The 23,736-nt window shown below is 39.4% G+C and overlaps 2 protein-coding genes across 6 annotated transcripts in view; one reads left to right on the top strand and one right to left on the bottom strand.

The window, feature by feature from the left end:
• myh10 (myosin, heavy chain 10, non-muscle) overlaps positions 1 to 2,470 on the top strand; it is a 68,923-nt gene extending 66,453 nt beyond the window's left edge. For all 3 annotated transcript variants that reach the window (XM_051896218.1, XM_051896217.1, XM_051896219.1), the window contains one exon: positions 532 to 2,470. In XM_051896218.1, coding sequence (XP_051752178.1) covers positions 532 to 667 — 136 coding nt within the window. In that variant the 3' untranslated portion in view covers positions 668 to 2,470. The remainder of the gene's footprint in view (positions 1 to 531) is intronic.
• A 1,475-nt stretch (positions 2,471 to 3,945) lies between these two features.
• ubn2a (ubinuclein 2a) lies at positions 3,946 to 23,509 on the bottom strand. 3 transcript variants are annotated; one of them, XM_051896896.1, is made up of 17 exons: positions 22,860 to 23,508; positions 21,511 to 21,627; positions 21,314 to 21,415; positions 20,888 to 21,016; positions 19,570 to 19,670; positions 18,870 to 19,386; positions 18,032 to 18,102; positions 17,826 to 17,955; positions 15,985 to 16,094; positions 15,740 to 15,850; positions 15,459 to 15,599; positions 15,331 to 15,378; positions 13,628 to 13,673; positions 12,191 to 13,498; positions 8,906 to 9,113; positions 8,584 to 8,652; positions 3,946 to 5,451 (listed from the first exon to the last, which is right to left on the bottom strand). In XM_051896896.1, exons 1-17 carry the CDS (start codon positions 23,160 to 23,162, stop codon positions 5,405 to 5,407), a joined length of 3,558 nt encoding a protein of 1,185 aa, XP_051752856.1. In that variant the 5' UTR covers positions 23,163 to 23,508; the 3' UTR covers positions 3,946 to 5,404. The 3 variants fall into 3 exon arrangements, with proteins under 3 accessions (XP_051752856.1, XP_051752858.1, XP_051752857.1); XM_051896898.1 differs by lacking the exon at positions 21,314 to 21,415 and having other exon boundaries at positions 22,860 to 23,509; XM_051896897.1 differs by lacking the exon at positions 8,584 to 8,652 and having other exon boundaries at positions 22,860 to 23,504.
• Between the last annotated feature and the right edge of the window lie 227 nt (positions 23,510 to 23,736).

Consider the following 23,736-nt stretch of genomic DNA (forward strand, 5'->3'; position numbering starts at 1 on the left):
CAACAAAATTACTAAAATTCAAATAGAAAATTAAATTTAAATAGACATTGATTAAAAACTAATAAAAATGACAAAAGCACATCAAAATTACTAAAATGAAAATTCAAATAAATTAATAGTAAATAGAAATATTAAAAAAAAAAAAAACTAATAAAAGACACAAGCACATAAAATGAGTAAAACTGAAATATAAAAAATGCTAAAAATAATTTTAAAAATGAAGAAAAAAAAAACTGATATTACTAATAAAAATGACAAGTACATAACAAAATTACTAAAAATTATATAAAAATAAATGAATGCTAAACAGAAATATAAAAAATACAAAAATGACAAAAGCACATAAAATAATTACTAAAACTGAAATAAAAATAAATGAATGCTAAATATAAAAAATTGCTCAAATTAAAATGAAAATATAAAAGTAAAAGCCAATTCAAAGTATGAATAAATCCTCTCGTAGTATATAAATAATACTAAAGTAACAGTGGGTTGGGGTCCCTCTAATGCCCTGATGGCTCTCTCCTGCAGGCGAGGAGGTCCTGTTAGCTTCTCATCAAGCCGTTCTGGGCGCAGGCAGCTGCAGATGGAGGGAGAATTGTCTGACGATGATGCAGACAGCAAGGCCAGCGACCTGAACGAGAACCAGCCGGCTCAAGCGGAATAGAGCACAGCGCCCTCATGTGTTCATCCTGCCCCACTGCTTCCTCCTCTCTAAAATGACACCTTGCAGCACCTCATTCTTCTTCTCCTTTAGCTACGTGGGGTCAGCGGTACAGAAAGAGGACCAGTGAGCAATGTACATGCACACGCACGCGCACACACACACATTAACACTTCCACATACTCACTCAGACATAAGCTACCCTCAGCCCTACATTTCTATCCCCACCCTACCAAAAGAGCATCAACTCTGCCTTGTTCTCAATACAAGATGCTTTAAGACACACCAATTAGTGTTTTCCCGCAACTGTAGACTACAAAATACTGCGCTCACGACAGAACACACTAGAAGTACAAGTGCATTTCAAACATCAGAGTTTGCTTTGTGTACATGAATATGCTCATTCATAAGAGCGTTAGTTTAATGATGTAAAACCATCAGCTAGCTAAGCAAATGTGACAGATCGGATCTTAGTTGTACAGTGCAGTTCTCCAGATAAACACGTTCTGCAGATTCTGGGTCGATTTGAGATGCATGTGCTGCTCGTTCGCTACAAGCCAACATTTAAAGAAAAAAAAAAATGTCCTGTGGCACTGGACCGGATCTGAAACGGACCAGAAAAGAAAAAAACTGTGAAAAAGCTGCTCACTTCAGCATCTCATTACCATTTAAACACATTAAATAGTTAAAACACAATAAATACGGCAGGTGACTGTGTTAGTGATCGATCTTCATTTAACTCGAGGCCTGTTTTATCTTATTTGGGAGATTCAGCTGACAAATGTGTTTTAAGAATTCGGATCTAACTGCGAATCGCTTTTAACTGCACATTGTAAGAAAAGCCATACGAGGCCACTTCAACTGGAAAGGAAATATGAAGTATTGTGGATGCAAATGCATGCCAAGATGAAGCATTACACGCCTTTACATATGTAATCTCTTTATGGTTATTTTCCCCCTATATGTGACAGAATGATGGTACTTCTCAAATCCAGCTGCTCTATTAGATACACTACAAGTGAATACAGCCACCAAAGGAAGTGGATTGAAACTTAAAATAAAGACGATTGAAGCGCTTCGGTTAGGTCCAGACATCAGTGAGAGATCTCATTCATCAGCGCTGAAAGCAACTGGAAATACTGAACACGATAATTCACAGGCACTTCACTGAATTTTCGTAAACTCAAGAGCATCTTCTTTAAAGACGTTGAGTTTAGCTGTGGATGGGATGCTTTGAACACTAGTAGTATTAAGAGAAACCGTACTAACATGTTTCACTGTTAGCATTTAATGACGTGTTTCTTAAAGTGCCTTAGACACTAATTAGAAAACATCCATGAAAGTATGTCACGTATCCGTAATGAAGAAACGCTAACATGAAGGCAAAACTGGCTGAAGGCAATTGAAATAAAAATGCTATGTAACCCTTTTTTTGTTGTTCTTTTGTATTTTACTGTGCTATGAATCATATCCAGTATATAGGTCTCCTATCCCTTGTATTCTCATGAAGATCTGAGGGAAATCAGTGTTAAAGATGGTTTGATGTGAAGAAGCCTCTGCCTCTGGCAGCGAGGAGCAAGTGTGATTTCATTTGGTTTAAAGCTTTATCATCCATGATCTAGTTACTATTATTGCAGTTATCATTATTATTGCTATATTATCACTTCTGTTATTGGACTGGCTGTTGACAACCAGGCGTTCAACTGCAAATGTCTCTCCTCTTGTTTTTCTCTTGTATACTGTAACTATTTCTAGATGACAGTGAGTTTTGTAAAGGAAAAAATAAAACATTCATTGTAGAAGCAGCATGCTTTTTTTTCCTGTTTTTGAAGTTGCTCTTCATTTCTTATTGAAATAAAAGAGGGTGACGAGTGTTCATTACAGTATCATATGTTAAATAGTGGTTAAACAATGTGGAATTTTTTTAATGCTTGCTATACACATGTATATATGTATGGGTATATATTGTACCCATACACATATATATATATACACACACACACGTGTATAGCAAGCATTAAAAATATATATGTATGTGGGTCAAAGATATTTACATGTCAGCATCAATAGAAATTTACAAAATTGATTTTACATACATAGAAAGCACATTAAATGCAAATAAAATGTCTACTTTTAAGCTTTCAAATAAGTTTTGGGAGAATAAAATGTCAAAATGTGGGTGAAATAATGTTCTATTGTCATTCAGTTTAAGACTTATATTTATGTAAAAATTGAAAAAACATACTTATTCTCACCTGTGTGTATTAAAATATATAAAAGAAATGTTTAAAAGTGTAACATTACAAGTAATTAGCATTTGGGGTAAAAGTAATTAGTCTTTAATTTAGCATTTTTTGTTGTAAATATCCCTGACAAGATTGTTACACTGAATGACTGAGTGGGTGTCTTCTGTAAGTCATGGTAAAAATGTATATTTAGTTATTGCTCAGAAAAAAGAAAAAATGAAATGGGACCGATTCTGATGTCTTGAAAAACAATTCATAGCTGTATTACACTTAACGCTTGAAAACCCTTTGACCCATGTGTGTGTGTGTGTATATATATATGTAATGTATGTTCAAAGATAATCATGATTATCGTGTCCAAAATAAGAGTCTGTGTTTACGTATTATGTGTTGTGTATAATTTTATATATATAACACATTCATGTATATATTTAAGAAAAATATCTTATTTATATAAAATAAATTATATTTATATATAATATCTAAAAATGTATATATTTAAGAAATATATGAATAAATATATGTATGTGTGTGTATTTATATATACATAATAATTATACACAACAAACACATTATGTAAACAGACTCTTATTTTGGACACGATAATCACTTTAAACAGCCCTAATATTTATATATATAAAATATATACATTCACACGCCATGTGTATATACTGTTAACACAGATATGTCCATATATATGTATGTGTGTGTGTGTGTATAAACATGTCTATATGGACATATATCTGTTTGTATATAACATTATATATATATGTGGTGTGTGTGTATATATATATATATACATATGCGCACACAGATATATAAATATATATTGATGTATATGCACAATTTAATGGGTTATTTACTGAATTTAACCTTAATGTGTATTTGTACCTGCTGTTCATTCATAAGGTTACAGATAGTGAAGGCTGCCAACTTCAAAATGGCCAAGTAGCGTAATGAATCATCCTGGCTGATATACTGATTGACCATGAATGTTAAAGTCTTGTAAACTAATGCAGTCCTCGGTTATGCTAGTAACATTATCACCACCTCTGCCAATTTTTTTATTGAATTAATTTTTAGAGCTTGTACTTGAAACAAAAATGACAGTATTTTAATTCCAGAACCATGACAAAAATAATCTACCCAAATAAGAATTTCTCAAGGTGAGCATCAGTTGAAATCAGGCCCACCCAATTCAGCATTTTAGAAAATAAAACAAAGCAATATATAAAATTCCATTTTAAAAGTCTGTCCATCACAACATCCACAGAGACAACCAGAGACCACACATTTAGGTTGGCCAACAAATAGTTACAAGATGTTACACCGAGCACAAACAGACACCTGACCGGTTGCTTGTCAACTCTGAGCGAATGCTGTCATCTTTGGTGCCATTTCTCGTTTTAACACAGTCATAAGATGCAGGTGAGACATTTTGAAGGATATTTAGTGAAAGAAGTGGTGATGACACAGGATGAAATGGAACAGAGACACTGAAGGAAGAACTAACTGTCCAGTGAGGTATTAGGGCAGAAGAGACTAGACAGATGTAGTAAGACAAACCCATCAAACACACAAAAGAATCTTCTCCACTCAGAAAACACACAAACACAACTAATGGTTAAAAGTGGAGTTCTAAGCAATAGCTTACTTTGCATTGAAGCATTTACAATCCTGCATAGTTATTCAAACTTACAAACTAAGGCGTTTTATTGAAAGTCTTGGGAGTTCTTGTACTGATATTAAGCAAAACTAAACTGAAAGTTCAAGTAGGCTATAATCTTATAATTTTTCTCTATGAAAAGCTTTCACACATGATTCATTCATCCATAAAAGAATGTTTTTTTTCTTTCACAAGGTCCAGTGAGATACGCAGCACCAAAGACAGCAAGACATCTGCACGCACAGATCATACATACTGACCTTGAAAGAAAATATATCACATAATATTTATGTATATTTTATATACATACCCATTTTATTCTACTAATACACTTAAACATCATAATATGTCCCTGTCAAAAAATTATAAATAATTTACCCATATGTATTATTAACAGCTACTATTCTAACAGTCTGTAGAAGGAAACGGTTGGACTATCACATCCCTTTAGGAGCTTAACAAAAATCTACTAAGAAAATAAACACGGGAATGCACGTTTCCAGCCGACATGAACTTAAATAGAAATTATGTTGCTTTGTCTCGTACTCCTCTCACTTCTTCTAGCTCTATGTCCACAGTGATTAAGGTCTTGTGTAAACATGTTGACGAACAAAAAAATTAAAAAGCGCCCGGCTCACTCCAATCATCTAGAACACTGATCGATTAAAAGCAGAATGACATTATTTGAAGAAGGGTAGTTAATGAAGTTCCATCTGAATGAAAGCGCAGTAGGTGTCGATCCACAATTCGAACTCTTCAGTTGAGAATCTGAGCAGCTGAAAACATCCGTCACCAATGGTGTCGAATTGTACATTCTGGTTCTGGTGGTCAGTGGGACTTCCTCTTCGTGTCTCCCCCCTGACTTTGGTTTGCATCTGAAGAAAATCAAGACAAACTCTTCGGTCATGGTGCAGTAAAAGGATTTCAGTTCAGTACAAAATCTGCATTTCAAATGACAGAACAAATGATCTGTTCCAAACCCTAGAGAGCTGCCAACCTGAGCAACGTTTCTGTTCCAAACCGTAACCAGTGAGAAGGATTCTGGCCTTAGCTTGTGAATTAAGATGGGATAATAAAGGCAAGACAAGAATACATTTTATTTGATATTTGACAGAAAATTGTTCATATTAATTTATTTAAATGTTCATTCATCATTTACTAATACATTATTAAAATCAAGAAGTTGTATTTGTTCATATTTAATGGACCTCAGCTAACATGAACTAACAGAGAACAGTTGTATTTTTATTAAATGAACAAAAAGATTAATAAATGCTGTAACAAGTGCATTGCTCATTGTTAATATGTTAACTAAAGTTAACTTATCTTATTGTGGAATCCTAAAGTGTAACCAAGATTTTTCCTTAAGAAAAACTGAAATGTATACACCTGAAATATTTTAAAATGAATCGATTGTGAATTGGAATCGAATGTGTCAATTCTGAGTCAATACCCAGCCTTAGTAGAGTCCTTTATGAGACACCACACCGTGTCCTAACCAGACGCGACGCGCAATAAAAAAAGTATATTTTCCAAGTTAAAGGGATAGTTCACCCAAAAATGAAAATTATCCCATGATTTACTTACCATCAAGCCATCCTAGGTGTATATGACTATCTTCTTTCAGATGAACACAATCAGAGATATATTTAAAAATATCTTTAGTCCTTCAAGGTTTATAATGGTTGTGAATGGGGGGCTGCATTTTGAAGACAAAAATAATGCATCCATCCATTAAAAAAAAAAAAAAAAAAAAAAAAAAAAAAAAAAAAAGTAATCCATACGACTCCAGGGAGTTAATAAAGCCCTTCTGAAGTGAAGCGATGCCTTTTTGCAAGAAAAATATCCATATTTAAAACTTTATAAATTCAAATAACTAGCTTCTGGCAGAGGACCGTTTGCAGAATGTGCAAGTCGATTTGCGTTGGAAGAGTATCCTTTGACCTGACGCACAACACAATGACGAACGCGGAAGCTCAGAGGATAGAGCAAAACAAATCACTGGTCACAGATTATAAGACTAAAACGATTGTTTTTAAAGAGAAATGTTGGAGGATTTTGATATAAGAGAAGAGGAGCTTAAATTTGTTGCACAGCCCTATTTGTGTGAACCGTGAGAGGCGTCTGAGCTTACAAAACTCCAACATCCTGCATCATACAAGTCGACTTGCGCATTCTGCGTACGGTCGTCTACCGGAAGATAGTTATTTGAATTTATAAAGTTTTAAATATGGATATTTTTCTTACAAAAATGCATTGCTTTGCTTCAGAAGGCCTTTATTAACCCACTGGAGTCGTATGGATTACTTTTTTTTTTTTAATGGATGGATGCATTATTTTTGGCATCCATCCATAAAATGCAGCCCCCCATTCACAACCATTATAAACCTTGGAGGATATTTTTAAATATATCTCCGATTGTGTTCTTCTGAAAGAAGATATTCATATACACCTAGGATGGCTTGAGGGTGAGCAAATCATGGGATAATTTTCATTTTTGGATGAACTATCCCTTTAAGTTTTGTCCTAACTAGCCGTGACAGTGGCAAGTGATGATTCTGTTTTTAGAAACAGTTTCTATTTTTCTGCAACGTTGTGGCTGGACCAATAACACAAAGTATGGCAATGATCTCAGGTACCGTTTATGTGCTTTATTTAATGTTAAAAGCGTCTAATGTGAGTTTGAATATCATTTGTGTATTTTACAGCCGTACTGAAAGCAACAACGGACAATTCACCTCAGATCTTCAAAATAAATGAAAGGAAACAAGAACATTCAAACTGTCATTGTGAACTGAAAAGTATATTCTATGACAAAACATTTCAGTAACTCAGTAAGTATTTTTAATAATGTTAAAAGGTGTAATATTCATGAATTTGATTATGTACTTATCCATTTCATTGCGAGTGCCGGGAGCTTGCAGATAGAGCCCGCCCACGCGTTCTCCTGATTAGCTGTGATTTTTGATTGACTTTAACACATCTCATAGTCACGTGTGGACAGATAAGTTGTTTTGTTGCTGGAATCTTATCGCACCGCATATGGTTAGGACACAGCGTAGGGCCTGTTTACACCTGGTCACTTCATGCGTTTTCTCTGATCGGATAGCTATCTGATTGTGAAAAAGGCTGGTGTAAATGCCCTCCAAAACGCTTCTGAGACGGATTTAAATCCGATCACTGGTTTGATTCCAAACGAAACTGGACAAGTGTAAATGCATCTGGTTGTTGAAACCACATGTGGTACATGTATATGAAAATTTTATTCCTCCCAAAATGGTAAAAAAAAAAAAATAAACATGTGAGAGCATGTTATAGATATGACAGCGCTACTGCAACACACATCGCTGCAGATACTGTATGGTTCACCACAGAGGAGAAGCTGAGTATCTGTTCAGCAAACCGACGCACAAACTGCTGCAAAAGAAAATGAAAGTTCGGCATCTTGTCCTGAAGCTCAACACACAGTCATCTTCATTAAAAGTAGTGAGACTAAATGATTTAATCGGCGCTGATGCTGCTCTCTCTGCGGTGGTGTTTGATTTTGAAATTAGCTGATGATAAATAAAATGCAGCTCATCTGTTGTTTTCATTGTATTGAGCTCCTAAATTTGCATATAGCGCAGGAATTGAAGATTGGATTTAAATTAGCTTGGCAGACGCACTTATGTAGCCAAATGTAAATGGAACAGTTTTAACAAATCTGATAAGCTATCTGATCAGTAAAAACACTTGACGTGACCAGGCGTAAACAGGTGCCACACTTAATGTTAACAGAGTTGCGGCCCACAAAGAGGGTTTCGAATCAGTCACATGAGTTCCCTTAGAAGGTAGCTGCCAATGTAGACAGCGATCAGTTCACTAGGTTTTGGAACAGAGTTAATATCGCAATAATGAAACACAAAAAGGGCTTTAAACAAGCAAAGGGGAGTAAAGGGAGGGTCAACATCAACAGCCTAAATCTAAGAGAGAGCGACAGTGAGGCGGAGGGTTTTTGCAGCGTTTACCTGAGAAAGCAAGCTGCAAGTGAGGAGGTAGAGCAACCTGAGACCCTGGCTGCAGACTCTTAAACAGATCTGGGGGACAGCAGGACAGGTGGAAAGAAAGAGGGACACAGTGCACAGCAATCCAGGAACAAATGAGATGGCAGAAATGCAGCACCAAAACAGGATGTGATGTGGAGAAAGAGGAAGAAGGAAAATTGAAAAAACAGATTAGGGGGAGACAGAAAAACTCTAGCCACATTACATAAACACAGGCAAACACAATACACGTGAACAGAAGCACAGCACACATGAGCGTGGCTCCGCTGAGGGTGAAGACACTCACTCTGGGCCAGGGTGTATCCTGAGTTGGTAGCGGGTGAAGCCCCCATGTTGCTGCAGCCAGGAACTCCAGGGCCTGTGGGGTTGAAGTTGAGGAGCGATGGGAACTGGAAGGGTAAAGAAACAGGCACTAGACCCCCGAGCATCCCAAAACCCAGGGGGAGGGAGGGGGGCACCGAGCCCAAGAGGTTACTTCCTGAAGATGAAGACACCTGAAGGAAAAAGGGCTTGATTAATGGTTAGAAAATACTGGGGGGAAAAAGGTTTAGATACCTGAATGAATTTTTTGGCATCTGAATAAACTGAATAGCAAAATTGATAGTATATTTGCAAACAATTTTTCACAAACAAATGATCTTTGGCTAAGCCCTGCTTCAAAACTGTCACTGACAAATTCTAACTTAGCAACTATTGTCGTCCGTCCCTTTTCTCAGACAAACTCGCTCGTTTCTATTGTAGGGTCTGTGAGTTTGGAAAGTTTTAAAAATTATTTTATGGAAATTATTCACAAATACGGTGAAAGGTTGTGTGACACAAGGTACCCACAGAGGATACAGGTGGTATTTTTCCAAATCTTTAAATATATGCATCATGCAGATTAAACTACACTACCATTTAAAATTACTGTAATGGTGCTTTTCCACTGCATTGGGACGGCTCGGTACGGAACGGTACGGCTTGCTTAAATAGTGCCACCTCGGTTGAGTTTCCAAGCATGCCTACGCGTGATACTAAATGTGACGTGTAAACACTGTAGATCACTGATTGGTCAGAGAGAATTGTCACTACCAGCGTCATTGGATTTGAAACACGAGACACCAAACCCACTAAATTTAAATAGTCAGTAACAGCCACCGCAGTATTATTTGTTCGTGAAAGGACTTGCTTTAAACCACCGTCACACACAACTTGAAAAAAGAAATGGCTGTATCGTGGCAAAGTCCCTTTCAAGGAAAGTCTGTTCACTCGGCGGCCATATTTGCAACACCTCCGGGCAGCTATTTCAGGCATCCAAGACCAAGTCCTATCTATTTGAATGGGGGAATCCAGAAATCTCAAAAACTCACAATTAAATAACATATTCAAATCAGCAGCAAAATCTGACATGAACTGTCCCATAAATGTTTCTTATGCTCAAATAGTATTAAAAAAAGCTTATTTTTTCAAGCTAGACCAGCCAATGCGCATGTGCAGTCCTATGCGTGAGTCTCAGGTTTCTATGGGAACCGGAGCTTCTAACGGCAGCTGCAGTGATGCAATGACTTTATCAATCAACGATTGGCTCTTTTACTTAGAAGGCGGGACGTATTCCGCCATATTGTGCGTTGCAGTTTCTCCCATTCATAACTAATAGGAGTAAACCGTCTAAGAGTAAAAGAGTAGAGGCAAAGCCACTGGAAGGCAAGCCTGCAACCTTTAGCCAAAAAAGCGTAACGGCAAAGAGTATGAGGTCTCTGTGGAACAAAAGTGGGCGTTTCTGTATTTGTGGGTGTTTTCAAACTGGTGGGTGTTTATATATCATGCAATGAAAATGATCCCCTTCACCTGACCCCACCCCTAAACCCTACCCACACTCTGAAGTGGGCAAATCAGGTAACGCTCTCAAAAATGCCCCCCTGTTTATGGCCTCGCCCAGCAATCATTAACGTCCTGCAGAGACCTGTACTTGACGGCTAATGCTAACTGGCAATACGCAGGGAGGAGTTTTGAACAGCGACACAATAGGCTGAGAGGGGCCACATGTGATTAAGTTAGCCATTACGCAATATTGCTCCAATGGTAAGAGATACAGACCCTCTTATCTCCCTATAATAATACGATCTCTGGTAGAGGCGGCGCAACTATAACGATCAGTCTATAGACCTTATGTGCCAGAGAAACGTGCGCGCAGCCATCTTTAGAATTTTGTCTTAGAACGTCCGTTTTTGCGGTAGCTCTGTATATTTCTATAGCATTGCTATCAAAGAATAATTAGCTGGTGAAGTGGATTTACTTAATGTAGGAGTTAACAGAAGTTATCATGAGCATTGTAATTTTTTAAGCAGATGTCTTAACAAATGTCGGTAAACCGGGAAGATTTTAAAACGAGCAGTTCATTCATAAATAAGTAAGATCGCTGTGGAAATACAACAAGCACAGCGCTGAAAGGGGCAGGGCTACACAATGTCTATAATCACACCCACTTTGAAGTGGAACTGCAGTGGAAAAGCAAACCGAAAGTAAAGCGAGCCGAGCTGTGCCGAACCAATTAATACTTTTATTCGGAAAGGATGAACTGAATGAATCAAAACTGAGAGAATTTTTTGTAACTACGTAAAAATAATATTTGAAATTAATGTTCTTTTGAACTTTCTATTCACAGAATCCTGAACAAAAAGTATCACAATTTCCACAAAAATATTAACCAACTGTTTATCATTGATAAGAAATGCTGAAAATTACGCTTTACCATCAGAGGAATAAATTACACTACTAAAATATATTAAAATGTAAATTAGATATTTTAAATTGTAGTAAGATTTCACAATATTGCTATTTTTACTTTATTTTTGATTAAATAAATGCAGCCTGGTGACACTCAAAAACATAAAAAAAAATCCCAAACTTTCGAACAATAATGTATGTGCCAATCCTCTGTTCTAAATACAATTGTAACATCAATACAGGCACCTACATTTGCTCCCAGGAAAATTAAATTCATTCAAAGATTTAATGTAATTTCATTTATGTATTGACTCCGATCACTCAAAGAAAAACAGACTCAAAATACTTCTACAGAACATTCATTGTGGAACTGTGAAAACATTAGCAACAGTTCTGTTGTTTACTTACACTAAAGTCAGTTCTAAATAGTTTTTAGAGACTGTAAAAAGAGTCTGCATAAATTCTAAGTCACCGTCTGTTATTGTTAATCAGTTATGATGAAATGTAATTTCTTTAAAGAAAATGGCAGATGAAACACTTTGCAATGTCACAATTGCAATATCACATCAATAATATTCCTTTTTTTTTTTTTTTTTTTATATTTTAAAAGCAGCTTAGAAAAGGTTCAATAAGAAAATAAAGACTTAAAGCATAGTACTAACAATGCCAAAGTAATAGATTTCATTCTCAGGGAACACATACTGATCTACTAAGCGACCAACTACTGAAGTCACTTTGCATAAAAACAGCTGCCAAATGCATAATGTAAAGTGCGACCACTTAGAGCAAGCGTGCAGAAACAGGTTTTGCATGACTCGACATTTTGTATGCGCAGGTTTGGAGTGATTGAGGCTGCTGGACTCACCTGTGACAGATGAGAGGAGACAGGAGGAGAGGGCAGGGTCATGGCTGATGCCCGACTCGTTGAAGACTTGGCACTCTGACTAGTTCCTCCCACTGGCCTCTGCCGCTGGCTGTGATTGGCTGGTACTGCTGAAAGGGAGGGGCTACTGTTCTGGCACCCTGCAGACATAGGTGTGGCCATCGGGGTGGTGTTGGTGTTGTTTGCTCCACCGCCAGGCGGACTGGTGGATTTGTGTCCACCTGCAAAACTGTAACTGGCTTGTCCTGATCCGGATTTGACTCCGATTCCAGTTCCTTGTGCAGTAAACGGTGGCCTAAAGGCCGGGCTCTTGGGGCTGTACTGGTGCGAGCTGGGGATAATTTGAGGTCTGGGGTGGGCAAGAGAGGGAGTTGATGAAGGAGAGGGCGAGGATGAAGGAGGAGTTGGAGCAGGGGGTCGCGGTGTGAGTTTGATGATGGGAGAGCTGCTACTGTGGGAAGACTTAGTGAGCGTGGCCTGCATGGGCGTGATGAAGTTTGACTGGTTGTGTGGGATAGAGGTCGTCTTGGTCTGTGACAGCAGGGTGGAAGGAGAGGAAGGAGTAGGAGGGGGAGACTGCTGAGGGCTCATCTGTGAAGGATGAGCATTCATACGAGGCTGCTGGGAAACCACGGTACCAGTACCGGATTTGTTAGCGCAGTTTTTCGCTTGTCCAACAGGAGGCGGAGTCTGAACCAGCTTCACTCCCATCGTCCCAAATGGCCTCTGCTGAGGAGGCAAGAGGGGCGAGGCGGTAGGGGGTGGACGGGGTTTTGCAGACTGTGCGGTGTTCATTCCTGAAATGCCAGCTCTGTGAGTTGGTGTTCCCGAGTGTCTCTGCACAGGCCCGCCATCCTTTAGCATCCCAAAGGTCTCGCCTCGCATGGAAGCTGAAGGAGATGAGGTGAGAGGAGTGGAGAGGGAAGGAGAGGTAGATAGACTGCTCATATTCACCAGAGAGATACCAGAAGGCTCCATTTTTCCTGACAGGGTGGAATGTGACAGAGGAGAAGAGTAGTGGCTGACTCCAGTTGAGGATCCGGGGACATTGGGAGAAGAGGCGGCGGGAATGCCGTTGTTTGGCGTCAGGCCCTTGGCAGCATTACTGAGGAGAGCGAGAGCCTGGGAAATGGAGTCCAGAGAGTTTGCCGCCAGATCCTCGTCCAGTGAATCCGAGAGGCAGATGGGTTCAGAGGGAGAGGAGGGTGGTCTGCACCCTGGGGCAGGTAAGGCAGGCGAGGCAGAGGTGGATCCAACACCTGGAGCAGGTCTCTGTGTCCAGCCCACGTCCTGGAGCAGATCAAGGGGTAGAATGACAGAAAATACAGAGCTTAGAAATCTCATCATAGTCAACAGGAGGACAAATAAAACTGTTGAATTTGAGTATACAGACATAATGATGTAGTTCAGTTTTAATACCGTAATTTTGGCAGCTTTTGGGGGTGGAACAATTCTTTTCTTGCCACTGTTGAAAAAACAATTCACCAATCACAATGCGGCATTAAAAAATATTCAACAATATTGGAGAAGTTTAAAGGCCTGTCCACATCAAGACAAATATTCGGTCCGATAAACACTGCAATTTGAATGTTAATGCATCTGTTCAGACCATCACAAACTCTTGCATGCTGCCAATGCATCTTAAGTTTTGTACGGACTGGTGTTTTTATCTCTTTTCCACTCCATTGCACTGCAAATAAAACTGGCCAAATGAGAGATGCACTCGGAAAGGCAGAGAAAGAAATGATTTGTGGGATAAATATAAATATCTAAAAATAAAAAGTAACTCCAATTTACTTCAGGTTTTAAGGTATATTCATCTATTGCGCAACAAAAATAAAAAGATTTACAGGTGCAGAGTTGGATATTCTCAATGTTTTTTGGTTGTATGCAACAGCAATGGAAAGCACAGAATATTGCAGAAGCGGGACTGAAAGAGAAAAGAAAAATTCCTGTGCAGACCTCTACTTGGTGGAGCTCAGGAACAGCCTATTTTGCCAAGCAAAAGTGAGTAGCAACAGCTGTTTGAAAATATTTAAATACTGTTTGACTTCCTTTCTTCTTCATGACAAACGGGTGTCAGAAAGTTGAGCAGTGCTTTGTGTACCGGGGTATATCTGTTTTTTTGGGGGGTTTTTTGTTTTATAAGCGCCACCTACTGTCAAGAGAGTAAATATGCATTTTCATTTAGCTAGTCTGCCATTTTTGTTCTCGCATGCAAAAATTGGACAGATCTTTAATGCTGAACATTCGTTTTGATATGAACAGGCCTTAAAAGAGAGATTCTCCATGTAATCCCATGAAGCCTACTTTAGGACCATTAGGATCATTTTTGTATTTAGACACCAATTTCACAACAGTCAAACACATTTGCCCTCAAACCAACATTGCCATAGAAAGGCACCAATTTAAGTTCAAGGGATGTCCCTTTGGACTAAGATGAGGTTAAATGTGTTGTCCTCTAGGCAAGGAGACATGAGAGACCACTCACACACCCTATTTATATTTCAGGATGTCTGCCATCAACTGAAATTAGAAGAATATCTATAACATAGGGAGCTAGAAATACAACTTATCAATAAATCAGTAGAAATCTTTCTCTTTTCAAGAGATAAATTGGGACATTGCAGAATGTATTACAATTTACAATACAGATCAAACATAAAAACAAATGAGTAGAAACTTTTCAGTAATGCACAATCCCATCATGTGCAGTTTTATTTTGCAGGAAATCATTCAGATTTTTATAAACCAACCAGGAAAAAGAAACATTTCATGAAACATTTCCTGTATTTGGAGGCAAAGTTTATAAATTACTATTAGTGTTACCACTGGCACACTTTATTGCTAATCTTTAGCCAAATAATTTACATGTTTTTTTACACATCAGCAACTCACCAGTGATATATATGCCCTATATATAAGCCATGGGCAAAAAAAATGAAGTTTCCTGATTTAAGAGGCGATAGCTTATTCAGTCAAACTGACTCTACTCCCCACAATGTAGGTTCTATTTGGTGATTGCAAACAGTGTAAATTTTGGTCAACCAAGGTTGTTTTATAAATAAATTAAACTTGAAGCTTAAACTTGAATATATATATGAAAAGGTTGATCTACTCACAGGCCAGTGAGATGACCATGTACCGCACGACTCTCCTTAAAAAGCATCCTGAAAGAGACAGGGAAAGTTTTAAATTACATGTTTTTTCTCCAGCAGGAGGTAACGCCAGCACACAGTCAGACACACACCTGGTCTGCATCCAGCCTTTGGGCCAGAGGGGCTTGACTTCATTCTCCATGAAGGCTTTCAGATAGTCCTCCACAGACAGAGAGCACTGTTCTAGCTCATAACAGCTCAGCTTCACACGCACCAGGTTACACAATAGAGTCCTGGGAAAACCAAGACACATATGTATGTTTATGGGGTAACCCTCAATTTCTGCCATTGTCAGCCTATTAGTGGCATTTAAACAAAAACTGATGTGTGCTCTGCTTTATTATTAATGATTTTAACTTGTTAAAGTCCAAACCTGAGTTTGTCATCCCATATGAACTTCTTCCTTGGTCCCATCACCCTCTTTCCCGGTTTCTCTTCATCATCATCCTCGGATCCATTCTTCTCTCCATCTTCTATTTGCTGTCTGTAATACACACAGTGAATCTCATTTGAATTTTCTATATATCAACGTCATCCATTTGCCCTACAGTCTCTTCCACAAATCTAAACAAGCAGATCATGAAAGCAGTAAGGAACTTGGGAAAGATTACTACTTACTTAGCCGCAGCTTTTGCCATGCAATCCATGTTATATCTGGCGATCTGCTCTGGCATCACACTGCACACAGCCAGTTTGAGCTTTAACAAGGGTGTGCGCAGCCGGTCATCCTGCAGAAGAGGAAAACACAGACACATTAGCGAGATGCGAGTTGTATCCAGTGTTGGGTAAGTTACTTTGGAACTATAGGCTGTCTTACAGTCTTTCTGCTACAAACTACTCATAAATTAAAAGTAGTTAAACTAGTCAAGCTACTCTTTTGTAAAATTACTGCACTACTAGATACTAACAACAAGTATCCAACTACACTGAAATGGTTTAAGGGGGCACTCGGTTAGTCTTCACACAATTTTCACAATTTTTTTTTTTTTGTTGTATTGTCCATCAAAATGGTACTTGTGCTTGTCCTGGATGCTGCAATCTATATAAAAATTAAGATTTCGTTCACTTGTGCAGTTTCAATCGGGAAGATTGACATTTCAAAGATTCCCAATGTTAGAGCTCCCGCACATACATCATGCAACAGGAAGCTCGTGCTCCAGACTGTCGTGAATGCACTCATGACCTTTTGCCGAGGCTGTGGATTACAGGTAATAATTATCCTAAAAATCATGTTCAGATTCTTGCACAGACCAGTCGTTTCGCTTCATACGACCTAAATGTATTGTCAGGAGCCACAGGTATTAATTTTGTTTTGCCTGTTTTTTGACTCCCAAAGTGACGGTAGCCATTGACATGCATTATATGAATCATCAAGGACCACGGCTAAAAATCTTCTTCACTGTTCTACTGAAGAAAAAAAGACACCTACATCTTAAATGGTCTGAGGGTGAGTAAATTAACAGCAAATTTTTATTTTTGGGTGAACTATCCCTTTAAGGCCCTGACACACCAAGCCGATGGTCGGCTGGCCTAGTTTTTGTGGTGTTCCGCACCGTCGGCACTAGTCGGACCTCGTTGGAGGGTTTTTCGCTGATTGAGCATGTTGAATCGGCGTCCATCTGTGTCAGCGCCATCAATGCGAGAGATTGCTCTGATTGGCTGTTCAGTTTAGCGACCGAGTCAGGCCCTGTCCCAAATGGCACACTTCATATGCACTTACAGTCTTGTGGATTTACAATGACTGCCCATGAGACTGTAGGGTGTCCCATTTGTCATTTTAGGCTTCAGAAGGGTGCTTGTGAGCGCCCCTTTTGCGGTTGATATGCGCCCTGCTCCGCAGCAGACTTCTTCCCGACACTCAGAGCGGTGTTATGTCACGAAAGTGCAGACTTGTAGGATAACCGCAAGTGTTTAGGGGCCTCAGAGAATGAGAATAAAAGCCAAAGTGATGAAAGCGAGCAAAGTCAAAACGGCACAGACAGAAGGGTGTTCTAATTTTACGTCATCTTATCTGTACCTTACATTCCAATATGCAAATATTTTCATAAAAATATGAGCCACCTGGAAGAAAATGATCAGCATGATTGATATTCAAAATGGTAAGCAAGCGCTGCTTTGTTTACGGTTTGTATATCTGCAGTCCTAGTTTCGGTTTTCCTTTATGAATGACGAATATATACTATTTATACCTGCAGATATAAACAGTTATTTCCTTACACGCAGATGCAGAACGCATGTGCTAGTTGACAGTCGCCTGTAGTCCTTTTGGTGTGTTCAAGCGCAGCTTTTGGGACGAGATGCAGCTGACACAAAGCGACAACACAGCCGGCTTTCCTCGCTGCTAGTTCTTTTACGTCGACTTGGTGTGTCATGGCCTTTAGCTACTCCAACACTACTTGTATCATTATCATTTGTGAGAAAGCAACAAATACCATTCTGGTTATAGTATAGTCCTTCACCTGTATGTTGAGGCTGAGTTTCTTGAGTCGTTTGAGTAGTGCTTCCTTGTTACAGGGAACAAAGGCCTCCAGGTGAGAGTACACCTCCGAACGCACATTTGCCGGTTGCTCCTGAACCTGCAGCTCAATACTGAATGAGAAGAAAATGATCAACAACAAGAAACAATAGACTTTTGTGGATGAGAACATGCTGAGATTTTACTTACTCCAGCAAGATATTATTCATATCCAGAGTGAAGAATTTCTTTCTGCCTTCTTGATCAAATTGCCTCGATGCCTGAGTAAAGAAAATAAAACAAATATCAAGTTAGGCAGGAAAATGGTATTACTGTCAGAACATGAAGTCCCTGAAGTGTTTTTAAAATGAGAAGTGGATTTGTGGGCATATTATTTGGTCTCTGTACCTCTATGCATTTACCTCCAGTGAAAACATTTAATGCATAACATTTTAAATTTAGATGTAATGCAGATTATATAACTGGCAGCTATGTCAAAAAAAATTCAGTTGCCTTTATTCTATAAATTTATCTGATCTCACAAAACAGGCTGGGATGGACTTTAAACTTCTAATGGCTTTAAAGAGGTCATTTCATACATTTTATTCACATTTTTCCCATTCACGTCTGCTAGAAAAAGCCATCATTTCTAAGACTTCTATGTGCACACTCCTACATTGCTTTGCTCACACATGGGCTGTGGGTTTGCAATATAGTTTGAAATGCCACATCCTTCAATAGCAGTCTCTCTGCAAATCCTACATTACATTGTGAGAGATTCACAAAACAGGCTGTGCTGAAATGTGCCACTAAAACTGACAAGATCAGAGTGAAATCATAAGGGATCTTGTTAAAAATAAACTTCAGTCACCTAACATTAGAGACATACACAGTTTTTTCAGCGTGTTATCAGTAGATTTTTTTTGTGGACTGAGGATGGATTTTTGTGCCTCAGTATGGTTTCGACTTTTCAGAAGAATCTGACTTTTCATATGACACCGTTTAACTGAAACGAGCGCTGTAGAAAAATAACCAAAACGGGACTCACAGCTCGTAAGTCCTCTATGCGCTTGATCAAGGGGGCTGGAAGTCCATCGGGGAGAGGTGGAAAAGAGATGAGACTGGCCTGCCCTCGATTCAGTCCCCCTCCTCCAATCTTGTGCACAGATGATGAACCCAACCCAACCTGACCGTTCTCCCTGCCTGGTGGGGGCATCTGAGGCCCTGAATCCAAAAAACTAAAGTCCAGGTCACGCATGATATCCTGAAGCTCGCTTTCATTGGCTGAATTAAGCAATGTCATCATAGCGGGGTCGGCCGTCAGGTCGGCTAGCGAAAGGTCACTGTTGTTGGCGTTGCTGTGGAGGTGGGAGTTCTGCAGTAGGTTGTTGGAGTTGGGAGTGCTGGTGAGACCAGGGCCCAAGTGAGACGCACTGGCATCCCGTTTCCGCATATCTTCCTTCTCCCGTGTGAAACGGCGGAGCATTGCAGCCAGACAGAGCGAATCCTTCATCAGTTTCTTCCTCTTCTTCTTCTCGGGACGATGAAGGCTCAGACCAGACACTCTGTAAGGAAATATAAGGTAAAAAAACCTGCATTCATAATAATAAACTTCAGCCTACAAATGGCTTACTTGCAAATCAAACATTTAACCTTTAAGAAAACTAACGTGACCTGATTTACACAAGTAGTTGTTTTATAAAACTACTTTTTGTAGTTCCAGATTTACAAAAGCACTTTTTCCTCACCCTTGTTTGGCTACTTTGTTCTTTCTGGGTTTTTTCTCCTCTAAACTGGTTCCATCTTTCTTCTTCCTTCTTTTTATCAGCGGTTCCTCTCCATCTCTCATCTACAATCAGAAAACAATCATCAATCCTACAATCATATCCAAGACACATCAAAAATGCGGTCTTATGAAAAACACCACCTCTCTTACACCACATCTACTGGACGCAACTAGAAGCTGTCCACACCGGACACAACAAAGCGACCGTTGCAAAGCCATTAGTCATTCGTATCGGAAGTAGTGCAAGCACTTGAAGTACGTCAAAAAAAGAACGGGGCATCAGTTTACTATGGGGAATTTGTCGTGTCGCATCCAGTGTAGACAGCATCACTGATTATAATGGGTTCTGTTTGATTTTGTTGCATCGCGCAGCATACGTCTGGTGTAGACAGTGTAAAAATGATATTCACCCAAAAATTAAAATTCTGTCATCACTCACCCTTTCCCTTCATATCAATAGAACCAAAACTTTAGCCAAAAATTTAAAATGTTCATAGTCTTCAGAAGAGACAACCTTTATGTGTTTAACTGATTTAATTTATTTTTTTTATTCAGATTTATTTTTAGATTTTAGATTTAATTTAGGCTTTGATTTAAATAGAAACAATGATCAGAACAAACCTCATTGGTTCTCGTACATCAAGCAAGCAGGATTGGGCTTCTGTCTTTACCATATTTAATGTGGTCTATGTATGTAGATGATTACACGTGAATAAAAGCCTACATTAAATCTGTGCATCATTTAAAGCAATCATGTCTTTTCAGAAGACTTGTAATTAAACTGCTTGTTTTTGAAGAGTTGAAGTTTTACATGCATGGACTTTCAATGGAGGGGTAGTAATCTCTCAGGTTTCATTAAAAATATCTTCAATTGTATTTGAAAGATGAATAAAGGTGGTTTGGAACAACATGAGGATGAGTAAATTGACAGAATTTTCATTTTTGGGTAAACTGCTTCTTTAACAGGTCTATATAACATTTAGTGGTCCTACTTTCAAATGGTAATAACATCCATCTGTGGTGATTTGATCACAGGTGGTCAGTGGAGACAGATATTATAAATAGAGGTGTAAATGGAGTCCAAATTGTTTTGTGATCTGATCACTCAGACCACATCTGAAGGTAGTCGAATGTGACCAAGGGTTTTTGCTCCTTAATCTGATAAAACCAGACGTAAACGACAATCTGTCTCAACTGACCACTTCTGATCGGATCACCCGAGACGGATATTTATAACCAGTTGTACAAAGGGTCACTTGGCAAAAACGATGGAAACTCACCCTGGATTTTACATCTTTCCCCCCGTCCTCTCCCTCAGATTCAGAGGCAGCTCTGAACTGCAAAGTACCCGTATTGATGTAGAATCCGCCAAGCTTGGTGGTCAGGGAGGCTGGTACAAGCTCGTCATACTGACAGGAAGAAGACACAGTGATTTACAGATGTGTTAGGCTGTTTGTTGCCTGAGGTTAGGTCAAAGTTGAAGGCCGCTATGATGTCAGAACATGCAACAAACGACTCCAAAACCACACATTTCAAATCTTATCGATAACATAAATCTAAATATATCTATCCATCACTGACATGAATATGAAAAACACCCTTAAGTTCAGAGAGCAATGAGGCAGAGTTGGTAAACAGCATGTTAAATGCCAATCGATCATCTCCATAGTGATGTCTGTCTGTTGCCATGGCAAGTGCCCACTCACAGCTTCCGAGTTGTCTATGAAGGGGTCACTCTCATCATAGCCGAAGCCAATGTCAATCAAATCCTGCATCCGATCTTTCCGCCTCTTTTTCCCTGCGTTACCCTGTAAGGACGTCAGCGGTAGCGGCAACGTGACATTTGGCATTTGAGTGCCCACACATTTTAAAATGCAACTTAAAATCATAGAGCAATACTTACATATTTGCTTTCAAACTTTTTGGCCAACACCTCGACCTCCATACGTTCTCTCTCATCATCATTAAAGGGATTTTTCGGGTCCAGGGAAGACTTAGAACTTGGTAGATTCTTCTTGGCCTGTGGAGGGAAAACGTGTGAGCCAAAAAGTTTGGACATTTTTCCAGTTCAAATTTGGGGATCAGCATGTGTGCAATACATTCTGTATCAAAATCATTCTTTATTACACTGATGACTGCGATGTTGTACATGTTATTTTTCCATTTACACTAAAAGGAATAGTTCACCAAAAATTGTTTCGAATCCCATTGTCTTCCATTGTATTTTTTGTGCATTCAACAGCAGTAAATAGGAACCGAAACTATTTGATTATCAACTTTCTCTTCTTTTGTGTTTGAAATGACATGTGGGTGAGTAAATGACAGAATATTCATTTTGGTGTGGACTATCCCATTAGGCCCATTCACACCAAGGACATTAACTATAGTTTTAATAATCATTCTAACTTTATGAGAAAAGAGAAGTCCACACCACAGCTATAACGATAACGACACAGAGGAATGGAATCACTTTCAGGACAATGAACAATAAAGAGTGACAGCCAATCAGAATCCACCAGAGTTTAAAGAGCTCAAGCAAAGTGGCAGATGATATAATTGCGGGGCACATTTACAAAAAACAGATTCTATTTGAACTGGTGATGCTGTTGACTCCACTTTCATGTTGTGTAGTAGTAGCATTAAAATTGATATTATTAGTAGAAATTTAAAATGCTGGTCATGTGATCTTAATATGGTGGCACCCATGAGGTGGCGACCCACTTCATGTAGAACAAAACAGCTTTTTCTAGAAGACCAATATATAAAGTTTTTATCGCGAGTCATTTTAATTATATTTCTCAAAAGTGACGTTCATTAATTTATTCATTTACAAAACATTTTTAATTAGCAAAAAATTACTTGACATATGTCAAAGAGCAGGTTTACAAAGCAACATGAGCAGCACTCGAATTAAGTTATCAGCAATTCAGCTCTCATTCAACTCCACTTGGGCGCAGAAGGGCCTGAGGGCCACAAAGGTCACATACTCAACAAAGTGCTCCAAAGTTTATAATCATAAAGTATAGAGACACTTCATAAAAATTAAACGCACTTCACACTCGCTCATAGCATATGTTACACTTGCCATTTAGACGAAGATCCCCTGAAGAGGACTTTATTTTTAACTCCTCAGCTAACAGGCTAATGCATAAGCAAACTCAGCAAAAAACAAACAAGAGGTGTCTTTATAATAACAAGCAAAGGTTAGACTGCATACTCTCTTTTCTAAAGTGGTCCGGATAGTTATTGTACCTGTTGAGACTGGATGAGCTCGCTGTAGTTAAACTCGGCGGAACACTGCTCGTTTGGCTCGGACAGACACAGGTTGAGGCGTACTGTCTTTCCTTTGGGCTCTTCGCTGTCTCTCTTCCCGATCAAAGCCCCGCGGTCACCCGCTGTCGTCACCCCGGTCCCCATCATCTTCATCCTGCCCTCTCTGTCAAAACTCATCTCGGCGGCTCCGTCCTCCTCCAGCCGCCGTCTCCTGCCCTCCGCGCCCGGACCACCGGCCAGGGCCGACAGGGTGACAAACTGCACTTTTCTCGGTTCGGCCATTTGGATGTTCAGTGCTCTTGGACACTCACTCACTCACTCTCAGTGGCGGGGCTTGACTTCGCCAAACAACTTGATTTAAAGAGCTTAAAGCCGGATGGAAAGGGCACTCGGAGGCTGTACCGATGCTAGAGTCCCCTCCACACCTCACGGGATGCGCATGGGAAGGGATGGCCGGGTGAAAGTTGATTTTGGAGGCGCAAGCATCCTCGGTCGCTACGCTCGGGGGACTCAGGAGCTCCGAACAGCCATCTTAGATGAGAGAGAGTAAATAAAAGAGCGGAGACGAGCGAACTGAGCCTGCGCGCACACGGACACCGGAAACGGCGTGCACGACGGAGAGGTCGCGGTGGCCAATCAGAGGACGCCGACGGCAGCAGCTCATCCAATCAGAGGCGGGCCTACAGGCAACAGACGCTCTAATGAGCAATTAGAGATGTTACAGTGGACAAAAAGGATTCCCCTTGAAATTGAACTAATATGGATCTAATAGAGGAAAGTGTTTTTCAATGGATTGTGGTTCACGATGTTTCATAATAAGTGCGCTAATTATATGTATATATATTAAGGTCCCATT

This window comes from Ctenopharyngodon idella, chromosome 6 (genome assembly GCF_019924925.1).
Source record: "Ctenopharyngodon idella isolate HZGC_01 chromosome 6, HZGC01, whole genome shotgun sequence".
Taxonomy (NCBI): Eukaryota; Metazoa; Chordata; class Actinopteri; order Cypriniformes; family Xenocyprididae; genus Ctenopharyngodon; species Ctenopharyngodon idella.

Bases quoted from the DNA above. Each gene is read 5' to 3' on its own strand.
- ubn2a (XM_051896896.1), bottom strand. From the start codon at position 23,162: ATGGCCGAACCGAGAAAAGTGCAGTTTGTCACCCTGTCGGCCCTGGCC. The intron at 15,379-15,458 runs GTGTGTGTCTGA...TGTCTCTTTCAG, and splicing joins AAAGGCTGGATGCAGACCAG to GATGCTTTTTAAGGAGAGTC. The intron at 9,114-12,190 runs GTGAGTCCAGCA...TTTTTCCTTCAG, and splicing joins TCTCCTCTCATCTGTCACAG to GTGTCTTCATCTTCAGGAAG.